Source organism: Colius striatus, chromosome 12, assembly GCF_028858725.1.
Source record: "Colius striatus isolate bColStr4 chromosome 12, bColStr4.1.hap1, whole genome shotgun sequence".
NCBI classification, from domain to species: domain Eukaryota; kingdom Metazoa; phylum Chordata; class Aves; order Coliiformes; family Coliidae; genus Colius; species Colius striatus.
The window spans coordinates 9,177,845-9,190,874 of record NC_084770.1 but is presented as its reverse complement, the minus strand read 5'-3'; the positions used below and the strand labels follow the sequence as shown (position 1 = coordinate 9,190,874).

The following is a 13,030-nucleotide window of genomic DNA, read 5'->3' as shown; positions in this document are numbered from 1 at the left end:
CCCCCGCCCAGGGCTCTTCCCTGTGCTTTGCAACGAGCCCTCGGCCAGGCTGACGAGTTTTAACAAAAAAAAAAACCCAAACAAACAACAAACTGTAAAAACAAGGGGGAAATCAGGACTTGGATGGAAATATGAATGTCAGGAGGGTTACCAGGGGCAGGTTACCAGGATCAGCTCTGTGTTGTTGGGTGATCCAGCTTCTCTGTGGCCTCAGGAGTTTTGCTCGGGTTCATGAGCTTGAGGGTGAATCAACTCTGCTTGGGAGAGCAACCTCAGTAGCTGGAGATCCTGCTGGCACAAAGAACTTTCATCTGCAATCTCATCATAAATGCCATTTGGCAGTTTCCTTGGCCAGAGCCACGTGCCCCATGCCACCTGTACACTGCCTTGTCTGAAGGGCCGGTGGTGGCCACCTCCCCTGCCAAGGAGTTGTGCCCTCCGCAGCCTCAGCAGCATTTAAAGAGTCACTCCTGGATGTCCCAGCCCCACGGGCCCTGTGCCATACCGGAAAGTTTTTTGTACCTTTTGTTAAGGTAAAGTATGCTGCTTCAGGTGATGGATTGCGAGCCCCCAACCAGCCCTGCAGCAACCCAGGGGAAGGCAGCCTGGGTTCCTGCCTCTCCTTCTGCAGTTAATCACCGGGACTGCTAGAAATGTGGAGCAATTGGCCCTTGTTTTGCTTTTCCCTGGTAGACTAAAGAGCTCTTAAGTACCTGGCTTGTTATTTCTGCCAAGGTACTTATGGCCAAGGTCCTTGTGACTGTAATCAAGCAGCCTCTTGATCTTCCTGATAAACTAAGTAGGCTGAGTGTCCTGTCTGCCTCCATCGGAAGCATCCTGGCCCTTGTCCTGCTCTCCTGGGGTTTCTCTGCAGGATCTCCAGCTTGGGGCACAGCCTCAAGTGTGCCAGGGTTGGACTTGCTGGTACAAAGTCACTTCTCTGTGACAGCTCCTCCAACACAGCCCTTACAACTTGCAAAGCCAGCAGTGGAAGGCATGTGGTGGCTGCACAAACCTCCAGGCTCTCCCTGCCTGCATGGCTTCAAATCTTCCTGCAAAGTCCACAGGCTTTGGGTGCCTGCTCCCTCTCTGTGTCTCCCACCAAAGTTTGCTCTGAGCACCAGCCACTCTCAGATCTCCCTCTGGGCAAGAACAAGGCTCTGAGGAGCTGTGCAGTGATGAGTGGGGATGGGGCAGAGTATCTCTTTAAGAGAGGGGACTCTCCAAGCAGCCAGGGAGGGACAGGTGAAGACCAGCCCTTACCTTGCTGTCAGGTCCATCTTCTGACCTTCAAATCCCCGCTCCAGGACCTCAGAGAGCCCTGGTAGTCTTTGGCACTTTATCTCCCTTAACAGCTAATGGCCTACATGTGGCTGGCTGGAGAGCGTGATCTGGGTGGCCACAATGCAGCAAGGAAGACACCTGGGTCCTTAGTCCAAGGTATCACCTGTGGGAGCTCAACCCTTGAGTCAGAGCCATAGTGTGAGCAGTGCCTCTGGTCTTTGCTGGCTCCACAGTCGCCAGGCAGAGAGAAATGCACAATCACCACCCTGATTGTAAAGATAAAAGAACACACCAGTACTTAATTAATCACTGATATCTTACTTTTGACCAAAATACCCCTATAGTGCAGGCTAGATCTTGTCAATGAGTGCTTCCCATGGTGCAGGGAGCATCCCTGGTGCCGAGCTGGCACTGTCACCCGGCCATGCTCACTGCCCGCGCCCAAAAGTGCCATTTGCTGGACTCAGGTCACTGCCCTCCAGCAAAGGGGTTCTCAGCCAGCCCCAGCAGCACATCATGCCACCGGCACCTCCTGAAAGGCACCTTCCGCCACAGCCCCGGCCCATTGTCCCAGGGGATAATTGGAGGGAGAAGTGAACTGGGGCTATAATGAATTCTGCTGCTATTCAGCAGGGCTGGGAGGCAGAAAGCTCACTGCTCTTGCCAAAGTGCTGAGGCTGCTACTTCCATTCTGCGGCCGGAGGGGAGGTCTCTGGAGGGCAGCTCACTATTGAGGAGGCTCCGGGGTTGAAAAAACACCCGGCAGTCTGAAGTTTTACTCTCTCTGTGCACATGTGCTCTGACGTGGCTGCGCACAGGGTCCTTCCCTGTGGGCTTGGCAAGGCTGTAGCCAAGCTGCTGGTGCTTCCTGGCTCGCACAGCCCAAGGCTGTGGCTGCACGACATGTTGGGGTGTCCCGATGCCTGTCACTTTGCTGTGCTGACACCAGCTTCAGCCCTGCTGCCCTTCTCCCCAGGATGACCTCTGGGGCTCTGCCCAGCCAAATCCTCAGCCCCTCCTCCCCAGGGCCCGTACAAAGCCCTCTCCATAGTGACCCCTTTCAGGCCCCAGACCGATTCCTGACCCACCCCCAACACCCAGCAGCACGAGCACTGCTTCTCCAGCACCCTGACAGGGGCTGCACCACCCTCCCCCATGTTTTTGGGGCAGATGAAGCAGCTCTGGAAGGGGGGACCCAGGCCGTGGGCGGATGGAAAATGTGCGCTGCCTTTTCCAGGTGCTGAGGCTGCAGAGGGCCGGGCGGCTCAGCGCCTGTGTGGTCCCGGCCACGCGCAGGCCGAGCCCCGCGGCAGCCGCTCCTCTCCCCCATGCTCCTCCTGGTAGCTGCCCAGCTCCTGCCTGGCTCCAAACAGCTTGCATCGCTCTGCTCAGTCCCGCTGCAGCTGCTGCCGAGCTCCTGCTGCGGTCTCACGGGCAGGATGAGGCTCCCTCCCCACTCCCTGTCCTGTTAAAAACCTGCAGACCCTCCTGGCAGCATCTGGCTGGAGGCAGGGACCCTGGCGGGAGCAGTGCCCCAGGCATGCTGGGCTGTCTCAGGCACACAGAGCCTGTGTCTGTGGTGCTTTGGCCCCTGGGGAAAGCTTTCTGCCAATTTGCCCAAGCTGTAGAGGGATGGGTGCCAGGAGAAGAACTGGCAGCCTCTGTGGGGGTTGGTCTCCCACACACAAAGCCAGGAGTGGGTGTGGGGTTGTCCATCCGCCATCCCCCACACAGGGATGCTGTGTTGCTCCTGCTTTGAGGTGTGTCCAGGCACTCTTTAAGCAAATGTATGAATAAACCCCTTCCCCTTCTTGCCCACCAGGACCCCAACATGGCTTCAAACCTTGGAAGGGGATGTAGGGCTTTTGTCTGTAGCCCTGCACACCGGGCGGGCGCGCAATCAGCAAACTGATGGCAATTACAGACAGTGCAATTTTCTGCATCAGTGCCATAAACAAGTGGGCAAGGGAGCCTGGAGCACAGCACCCTGAAGAGCAAGGGAAGACAAATAGGACTTTGTCCCAAGGTTTAGGGCAGGCTGCAGTCATCCTGAGTGTTAAATGCTGTTCTTCCCAGCAAAGTAACACTTTGGCTCAGCAGAGCTTAGCAGGCTGTCACAAACCCCAAGGGGAGCCCTCCTGACCTCCATGGGAAACAGCTCCAGTGAGCAATAAAGTGGCTCCTATTTACTTTGGGAGGGAGGGGTCCCAGTGGGCTTTAACATAGGAAAGACAGCTCTGAGTTGTGAAATGTGGCTGACATTGGAGCCATCACTGGAGCAGCCCACAGCCAGCAGTTGCGGGAGTTGTCCAGTGTCAGAGCCTCCTCCATGAAGGACAGGGAGCATGGGCAGCTCATCCCATCTGCCCTTTTCCTGTCCTGTTTCCCATAGGTGATGGTTAACCAGGCCTGTCTGCAGCGTGCTCCCCCAGACAGGCAAACACTGGGCGATAAGGGAGCCCTTGCCTCCTGAAAGGTCTGCTGTGGGGGCATGGGTGGGAGGGGGGACACATGGGCTGTCCTGGCATGGGAGGAGCTCCCTGAGAGGCACCTCGTGATCCCTGTGCTCACTGTGACACTGGCTGAGCCACTACAAAGCAGCACATGGCCTTGCCCCTCTCTCCTCTGTCCATTTGCCTGCTCCCATCCCACTGCCCTTGTCTGTCTGTCCAGCAGTGGGTGGCCGTGGCAGTCCATCTCCTCACCCCTTTGGGGAGATATGACCCCACTCACTCAGTGCCCAGTGCCCAAACACGCTCTCAGATCTCCAGGGCTGACTGACCCAAAGAGGCAGTGCCCACGGCTGCTGCCTGCTGCCTGCCTGCACGCAGCTGAGCCCAGCAGGAAAGGCAGTGAGCGCCAGTGCCGGCTGTGAGCACAAACAGCTGCTTGGAGCTTGCTCAGAAACACCAGCCCAGGCTGTCCAGCTGCCAGCCCCCGTTTCACAGCACAATGAATGCCGAAGGACTGCTGAAAGCAAGCTGCCCCGGGGGAAAGGGAGTGTGGAGCTCTGTGCTGTGGGACAAGCCAGTGCCCACTCCACGGCGAGGAGTCGGGGCTTGGCTGCAGGAAGAGAGGAAGTGTCCATTGGGCCCACCGAGGTCTTTGCCATTGAACCCTCATGTGGCTGCTGACCATCTGGAGCCTTCCCAGATGCAGAGCTGGAGATGAGGGCTCCAATTTACCAGTCCCATTCACCAGTCCCACCAGCATGTAGTGGCAGGTTTGGTGGTGGTCTCGGTGCCAGTATGGCTGGCTGGTGCGATGGAAGCTGATAGCCTGGAGGTGCCGTGGGACCCCACTTGGAAGGAAGGACCCAGCAGAGGCCCCACTCTGGAGGTGGTTTTAGGGATGACTTTTGGCAAGGGCAGTGGGCTGGTGGTTACTGTTGGTATGTTGAGTGGTTGCTCTTGATCAAGAGGTAAGGTCTTGTTTTTGGAGGATTGGTTTTTCTCCAAGGTCGCCCCAACCAAAAAATGTTAGCCAAGTTTAGGTTAATCTGTAGTCCCGGTGGGGAGATTGAGATGTTTGGGGTGGCTAATGATTTTTAAGTTCCACAGGGTCTTCTCGTCTTATGCTATTATTCCTGCTCTTGCACAGGGAGATCAATTTCACTGATTGTCTGTAGGAGACAGTTAGGGCCTCGTTTAGCCATTCATACAAGTCCCTATTTATGGTGGTTTCTATCCAGTATATGGGACTGGTTCAACAGGTAACAGTGCCTAGTGGAAGAAGTTTGTCCCAATGCACTGTCATCCCAACATTCCTCCATCCCCTTCCAGGTTCATCACCTTCTCCAGCACCCACCATGGTGCAGGCCTTAAAGGTGCTCCTCTGTAGCCAGCAAGGGCTCCACTATGGATCTGCATTTACATGTTGCAGTTGAATGCCTGTGTGCAATGGGCCGTCCACTCTCCCCTGCCATAAACTGGATTCATTTCACTGCTGGGACAAAGGCAGGTTGTCTTCCAGATCTGGAGCTGAGCCTGTTGCTGATGGAAGCAGGGATGGGGCTCAGCCTGATGCTGGAGCTGCAAACAAAGCCAAATGTCTCCTGAGCTCGGCAGGATCAGACTATATTGGTCCTGCTTTATATTAGTTGTTAGCCTCAGTGAGGATGCTGCTGGGCTCTCGTGGGCTCGGGCCCAGGACTGTCTCCCTTGTTTGGCAGATGCCCTCTGTGTGTCAGCACTGCCTAACAGATGTGCCTGGGCTGCAGCAGGGCTGTGGGAGTGAGCGCCAGGCAAGAGACGCAACTGCCGAGGTTCAGCGTGTGTCCCTACATCCTGCTCCCTCTCTTGGTACAAACGCCGTCCAGATTTCCAACGTCAGAGGGAGAGTCGCCAGCCAGATAGTTTTACGGTTTCAAGAACTCATAATGTTTTCCAGAGAATAGAGCTGCAGCCCATCATCTGCAGCAGGAAGAGCTGTGGCAGCTTCTAGTCACTCCTAACAGTTCTCTGACCTCCTTGGCTGGCAAAAAAAAAGCAAGGAAAATGCAGGAGACCGTTGGAAAGGCTCACACGAGGCACCCCGGTGCACCCACATCCAGGGTGGTGTGTGCCGTTCCCGTACCTGATCACCAAGGCAGAGTGCAGCCTCCTCCAGGTGCTGCCTGGGCAGACAGCTGCCTCGCAGGGCAGGCACTCTGGGTGGTGGTCCCAGTGCCACTGTGACAGAGCCAACAGCACGGGGATGCCATGGGACCCTTCTCGAGAGGAAGGATCCAGCGGAGACCCTGAGCCCTGTGGTTTTAGGGATGATTTTTGGAGAGAGACTAAGCAGTGGTGGGCTGGATTGGGGACAGGACATGCTGCTTCTGGAGGCTGGGAGGACACAAAGGGAGATGTGGCTTTGCAGGGAGTCACGGGGTGACCCAGCTGTGCTCCCAGTCTTGTGGCCTCCGCATGTCTCAGTCCCATGGTGAGGCTGAGTCCCAGCCTCTTCTCCAGCACAGCCACACTGGTGTGCTGGCAGGCTCATGACAGAGGCTCTGCTTTTAATTAAGCGGGATGCTGCTTTTGCACAGCTGAAACCCTCAGGAGTTTGGGTTCAGAGACCTCAGCCTTGCAGCTGGACTCCTGCTGCCCTCCCCTCTGTGGCTGCTGGCCAGCGAAGGGGGCTGGGGGCTTTGGGAGCATGTGCCAGGGTGGCACGTCCCACCTGAGTGGGATGCCCACAGGATGACAGGGCACAGAGCAGGCTGTGCCATGCCTTGCTGCGGGTGTTTGCTCTCCTCAGGCCCAAAGGCAAAGCACAGGGTTCTTACCCTGCCGGGTAGATAAGAGTTAATGTCCCAGCAGTTGTGCTGAGCTGGCTTTATTGGCAATAAACCCCGGCTGGAAACAGCTTCCTAATCATTGCAGATTGCAAGTAGCCCTACCTCCATGTCCTTCAGCAACAGCACCTCTGCCCTGTCACCCCCGCAGCCCCCTCCCCTCCAGTGCCATGCAGCCCTGTGACACCTTGCTGCTGTGCGGGCACAGATGTGTGCCCGCAGCCTGCTCCCAGTGCTCACTGTAGGTGCTGGCCCACGGCTCAGCCGCAGCTGTGCATGAGAAGAGCAGACCACAGCCTGCATGGGTCAAATCTCTGTCCTCGGAATCTTGCAAGGCACCGTAATGAGGAGCGTGCCCTAGGGGAGGACACGGGTCTGGCATGGCTGTGTGTGGGGCACAGCTCTGCCAGGGCAGAGGACATCGGACACTCCTGCTGCAGAGGCTGGGGAGAAGAGTTTGTCGCAGCTCATCTGGGAACGCCAGCCCCAGCACGGTGGCGTTTAATGAACGGGAGTGGTCTCGTTTGTCTGGGCTGACGCCCCCCAGGAAGTCTGCACTCCACAAAACAAGCCGGGCTTTTGTTTGACTTGTTTCAAGTAAAGCACATGGCACTCCTGTAAATCACAGGTCCCCTGCCCTGCCCCAGGGGCAGCGGCGCAGCACGGGCGGGTGCTGGCCCCAAGCCGTCGGTGCAAGCCTTAGTCACGGGCTGCCCAGGTTGTGGCAGGATCTGCCCCCGCCGTCGGGCTGCGTGCCCTGGCCAGCAGCCATGGGGCTGGGGCAGTCCGGTCCCGGCGGCAAGCGGCCACCCCCGGCTTGCTCAGCCCCGCCGCGGCCCCGTTCGCGGATCTTGCCTCGCCCCCCCCGACCCCCAGCGCAGCCGCCGGGCCGCCCGTTCCCCGTTCCCATGCTCCCCGCGGGCCCGATGCCTGGCTCCCAGCCCAAGGTCGGCCGGCGGGCGCGGGCCCTTGGCACGAGCGAGGCGGCCGGTTTGGGACGGGCGGCGGGGCCGGGCCCGGGCCGGGGCGTGCGGCTGCGTGGGGCCGCGGGCTGCCGGCGGCGGGCCGCGCCGCCTGCCAGCGGGGGCCGGAGCCGCTCGTGTGCCGGCCGCCGCTCCTGCCCTCCCTCCCGCGCTCCCTCCGGCGCTCCCCACGCCGCCTGGCAGCCCGCCACCGCGCCAGGGGTTCGCTCCTTTCTCACGACCTCTCAGGTTCCTGAGCTCATCTGGGAGCTATTCATTTCCTGCCAGAAAACAGCCTTGCCTGCTAAAAAAACCACCTTGGCCGCAGAGCGGCCCAGGGCTTGGTACGAGGGCTCTCCCGGCTTAAATCATAAAGCTCCGGCTGTCTGGCTGGAATCAAAGGCAGGGCGGGCGTAGGGGGGGCGCGGGGGCCCGTGCCATATGGTAGCACTTAAGAGCCAAGGAGGAAGCGAGGAGGGGTTTTTGCACCGCTCCCGAGGAGTGTGGGAAAAGTTATTTGACTTTAATGACAGGTTTCCCGGGACAGCAGCGGCAGCGGCCGATGGAAGGGAGCTGCGGGGATGTGAGGTGCAGCTGGGGCTGCAAGCCCGGAGGTAGGGGGAAGCACGGCAGGGTGCTGTGGGAGGCAAGTCCCCTGCCCACGGACCCCCAGTGCACGTGTGCTGCAGGCAGCCATGGAATGCTGCTCCCCTCCAGCTCAGTGCTCTCCAGGTTGCAAACGCACACAGCAGGTTGTGGCAAACTGCTTAAAAGCTCAAAAGGGATTATTCTGAGAGGGATGGACCTGACTCCAGATCCTCCAGCAGGCTCTTTCTGCTGGCAGGCAGGGTTCACCAGGGTGTCCCTTTTCCTGTCTGTCCTGCAGCACCCTGTGCAGGGTCACAGCCAAAGGAGAGGCCACCATCCAGCAGCTCAGCCCTGTTCTCCCCATACCTCCCTTAACCTTGCCTGCACATCCCACTGGCACCAGTTTGAAGGCACTTGATGCAGCTGAAGGGCAGCTCCAGCACATAATGATCCACAGACCCACAGCCTGCATTTGTCATCCCAATTTGTCATGGGCTCAGTGAATTGGTATCAAGAGCACAGCTCCTGGGAATTGCTCTGATCCCCCAAAGCTCTCAAACTCCAGCAGATCTCTCATGTCAACAGGCTGTGGGATAGAGTAAACACAGAAAGCTTTGGAGAAACTGGTCCAAGCATGGCCTATCTGCTTTATACTAGGCTATTTAAACTCCATTAGCAAATAGGTTCATCTTGTCTTTCACTCCTGGATCTGCTATGTGTTCTCCATTAACCTACAGCAAAGCTAGGCTGTTTTTTTTTCCCCTCTCTTTTCTAATGCACTTTCCAAACCAAGTGCTTCAGCAGAAAAGGAAGACTCTGCTAAGCTGGAACAGCCTCAGCTCCTACAGGTGATGGGTTACAGCTCTACACAGGCCCTCCAGCAGTGGGAGTTGGTCTGATGTGATTCCCAGACAGACAGGTCCTGCCAGCGCTTCTCCGAACATGAGGTGGGCTTGGTCCTGCCCTCAGTACCTCCAGGGCAGAAAGGTGACACTATGGCTGGTGGAAGCGAAGGCAGACTTATCCCATATGGCTACACACCTCCCTGTGAACAGCAAATCCGATATTCCCAAGCCTGGCACACAAAACACACACCTTACCACCATGAGAGTGGCAATGCAGCCAAGTCAGCAAGGGGTTGGAAGCCCCAGTCTCATCAGTACACCCTGTAGAGAGATCCTGGTGTCATTGTCCCTCCCCTGCCCCACCCCACTCCCCCAAAAAATCCACCCCAAGAGTTTTCAGGCCAGGGGAATGTGTTTGCACACTGGGAGAAGGCAAGAGGGGAAAGCTGGGGAGGGATTCAAACCCCAGCAGGTTTGAGCTGTCTGGTCTCACTCTCCCCAGCTTTCATTTCACCACCACCTGGCTACAGTCAAACACCTGGCTGATCCAGGCAAAATCCAACAAGCTTTTGCAGCAGGATTTGGAAGGAATCCCCAGTGGATCCTGGCATGTTTTAAAGTGGTCTGCTCCGAGTTAGGACTTGTTAAGAAGGGCAATGCAAGCTATAACCTGACACTCTCTGAGGCAACTGCTCACTCCTACCTAGGGCTTGCCCCTTGCCTGGAAATGGGGCATCCCCAAGTCAAAAGGGTCAGCTGCCACTCAGTTCTAAGGAGATAGTCCACACAACTCCACATCACTCGCCCAGACACATGGTTTTCATATAACAGCAGAGGAAATGCCCAACTCTATCAAAAACACATGCAGAGGATTAATCAAGCCAAGCCTGGCTGGTGCTCAGGGCCAGAAAACAGCTCTGTTCTTTTAAGTCCAGGTGGAGGTGGTGCCCAGCGCCTGCTGCAGCCTGTCAGCCTGGAGACAGGAGCACTCGTGTCAGGCTTGTCCCGCAGAGAGTCTCTGCTTTTGTAACACAAGAAGCTGTCAGGCACTGCTCTCTAAATCAACCGACTGAAGTCACTGGCGATTTACACCACAGCAGGGAGCGGGCCCCTCCGAGTCCAGGGCAGGAGGCTCACCCGGGCAGCCTCGGCTGGAGCCGGGCTCATAGGCTCTCTGCTGAAACCTGTCTTGCATTACCTGGGCTACTCCACTCCCATCAGTCTGAGCCAGGAACACAGCAGAGGTGCCTCTCTCAGCACATTCACCAGCTCTGCAAACATAAGCTCTTTTTAACAAGTCTGATCAGTTGAGCTGCTCCCAAGGAAGCATCTGCCCTGGGGCAGGGAGAGGGGACAGAGGATCTGAGCCACAGCTCCAGCCTGGAGAGCAAGACAAGGCAGCCCCGGAGCAGCAGGATCCACAGGAGCAAGACAGGAGCAGGGCTCCCTCCTATGCACACAAACCCACACTCCCAACTTATCTCCAAAGGCCTTCCAAAATGGAAGGGACACTTTTTATTTTATGAGCATTCCAAAAAACCCCCCAATCTTTGGTGTCACATAAGGAAGGGGAGGGATGGGAGAAAAAAAGATCTCGTGTAAAACACGAAACACTGTCAAGGGAGTGCTATGGTACAAAGGCACAATCCAATATGAACATATAACCTATGTACAGCCGTGCCAGCAGCACGGGGGTGCGGTGCTCAGTCCAGTCCGGTGCCCGCCACCCTCACCAGGGTCTCCAGACAGAGTCGGCTGTGCCGGGTGGCGGGCCAGGCGGTGAGGCGGCGGTGGCGGCTGTGGGAGGGCCACCGTACAGTGGCAGCACAGCACCACCGGGAGCAAAGGCGGTGCTGGGGATGAGGAAGGCAAATTGCCCATCGGAGGCCGGCAGCAGCTGGAAGCCACCGTACACTTTGGCCGCGTCAGCACCCGGCTTACAGGGCATGCCCGGGAGCGGCCCTGCGCCACTGCCCGGCGGCACTAGCGGTGGCCCAAAGGCTGCGGCTGGGGGTAGCGGGGGCGGTGGTGGGGGCACGGGGTAGTTCATGGCGTTGATCTGGGTCATGCAGCTGGCCAGGTGGCCCAGGAGCCGGGTGCGCACCTCAGTGTTGACTCCCTCGCAGGTGGAGAGGAACCGTGTCACCTCATTCATGCACTCGCTGAAGCCAGCACGGTACTTGCCCAGGACCGTGGGGTCTGTGCTCAGTGCAGCTGCAGGGAGGGGAGAGGTACAGAGTCAGGAGGCTCCACAGGAGATGGACACAACCGGCCACTGTATCCTGCAGCCCCTCTGAGCCAGTCCAGGAGGGGAGTACAGCCCATTTATCAGTGTGTCCTGGGCTCCGGGGTACTGAGGATCCAGATGAGAGCACAGCCCCTATGCTACCAAGTCCACCGGCATCAGGGTCCCAGGTGAGGAACAGATAATCCCCCAAGCACCCTCCTATGTCCCAAAGTATTGAAGATCCGGGTTGGGAGCACAGTCCCTTTACTGCACCCCCCTCCGAAAGATGGGGAACACGGCTCTGCTGGTAGAGGGGACTCAAACCGGGACAGCATCGCTCCAGTACTAAGGAGTGGATGGAGAGTACAGTGCTCCTCATGGTCCCCCTGCACCGGGGTATATAGGTACAGAGCACAGTACTCCCCATCACACCCCGTACCAAGGCTACAGATGGTGCCCCCAACTCCCCGCAGCAGCCAGGATGCAGGTGGGGAGGCCACTGACCGCCCGTACTGGGGATACAACTATCCTCAATACCGGGGATGCAGGTACAGAGACGAGTGCCCCCATTAATCTCAGCGCAGCGGATACAGGCGCCGAACGCGATGCCCTCAGCGCCCTGGGGATAAAGCCAGGGCCGCCACCAGCACCCATCCCGCCGCGGTTCCCCCTGGTACTCACCGGTCATCTGCGCTCGCTGGAGGCTCCGCAGGTGCTTGACGGTCATCTCCAGGATGTCAGCCTTCTCCAGCTTGGAGTGCCGCGAGCTCTGCGGGCACAGGCGGGGCTCAGACCGGCCCGACGGCGGCGGCGGCGCCGGTCCCCCCCGCCCCGGCCCCCCCCCACTTACATCCTTCTTCAGCGCGTCCAGGATGAGCGTCTTCAGCTGCCCCAGGCTCTCGTTGATGCGCGCCCGCCGCCGCTTCTCCATTATAGGCTTGGAGGACTGCAAGAGACGCGGCGGCGGTCAGCGCCCGGCGCTGCTCCGATACGGCCCGGCGCCGCCCGGCCCGGCCGCCCTTACCTTCCGGTGCTCCGCCGCCGTCTTGGGCTTGTCGGGCGTCGCGTTAACGCTGGCGGGGGTGGCGGCCACGGGCGAGGCGCTGCTCTTCTCCATCAGGTCGGCCGGCATCCTGCGCGCGCCGGCAGCGCCCGCCGCGGCGGGAGAGGCGCCGCGGCAGCACCGGGGGCGGGGGCGGCCCGGGGGGGGGCGGGCGCGCGCTGCGGGCCGGCGGGCGGCGGGGCGCGGGTGCCGCGCGCCCTTGGCCGCCCCTACTTATAGCGCGCGCCGCACGCGCGCGGCTCGTGTGAAACGTCCCCCGCCGCCGTTCCCACACTCGCGCCCAGCCAATGGGCGCCGCCCGCACGCGGCCCCGCTCGTGGACGGCGCCCGCCCATTGGCTGGGCGCCGCGCGGCGGCCGGCGGCCAATGGCGCGGGGCGGGCGGCCGGGCGGCCGCGGTTAACCCCTTGGGCGCCGCCCCCGCGCGGGGAGGGGGAGGCGGACACGTCCCCCGGGGAGCGCCGCGCTAATTACCGGGTTAATTGGCGCCCGTGGCAGCCGCGGCTCCGCCCGTGCCCCTCGGGGGGCGCCGGCCGCTGGCCCCGGGGCGGGCTGTGCTGCGCTTGAGCTGTGCGTGAGCTGAGCTGCGGGGGGGGCCGCGGCCCGCCGAGGTGATGGCCGGGGCCGAGTGCAGCTACCGTGTGTGCGGGGCCGGCCGCCGGCACAGCTCTCGCTACGGCGCCCGGCGCCCTCCCACCCTGCCTGCAGCATGGCCACGGCGGCCTGGGCCTCGCCACGATGGCAGGTGTCACCAAGGCCAGGCACGGCCACTGCCTGCCGGGCT

At 59.7% G+C, this 13,030-nt stretch overlaps 1 protein-coding gene across 1 annotated transcript; it reads right to left on the bottom strand.

Moving 5' to 3' along the window:
* Positions 1-10,434: 10,434 nt before the first annotated feature.
* HES1 (hes family bHLH transcription factor 1) lies at positions 10,435-12,374 on the bottom strand. Its single transcript, XM_062005629.1, has 4 exons — positions 12,209-12,374; positions 12,035-12,130; positions 11,866-11,953; positions 10,435-11,171 (listed from the first exon to the last, which is right to left on the bottom strand). The coding sequence occupies exons 1-4, from the start codon at positions 12,314-12,316 to the stop codon at positions 10,687-10,689; spliced, it is 777 nt and encodes a 258-aa protein (XP_061861613.1). The 5' UTR covers positions 12,317-12,374; the 3' UTR covers positions 10,435-10,686.
* Between the last annotated feature and the right edge of the window lie 656 nt (positions 12,375-13,030).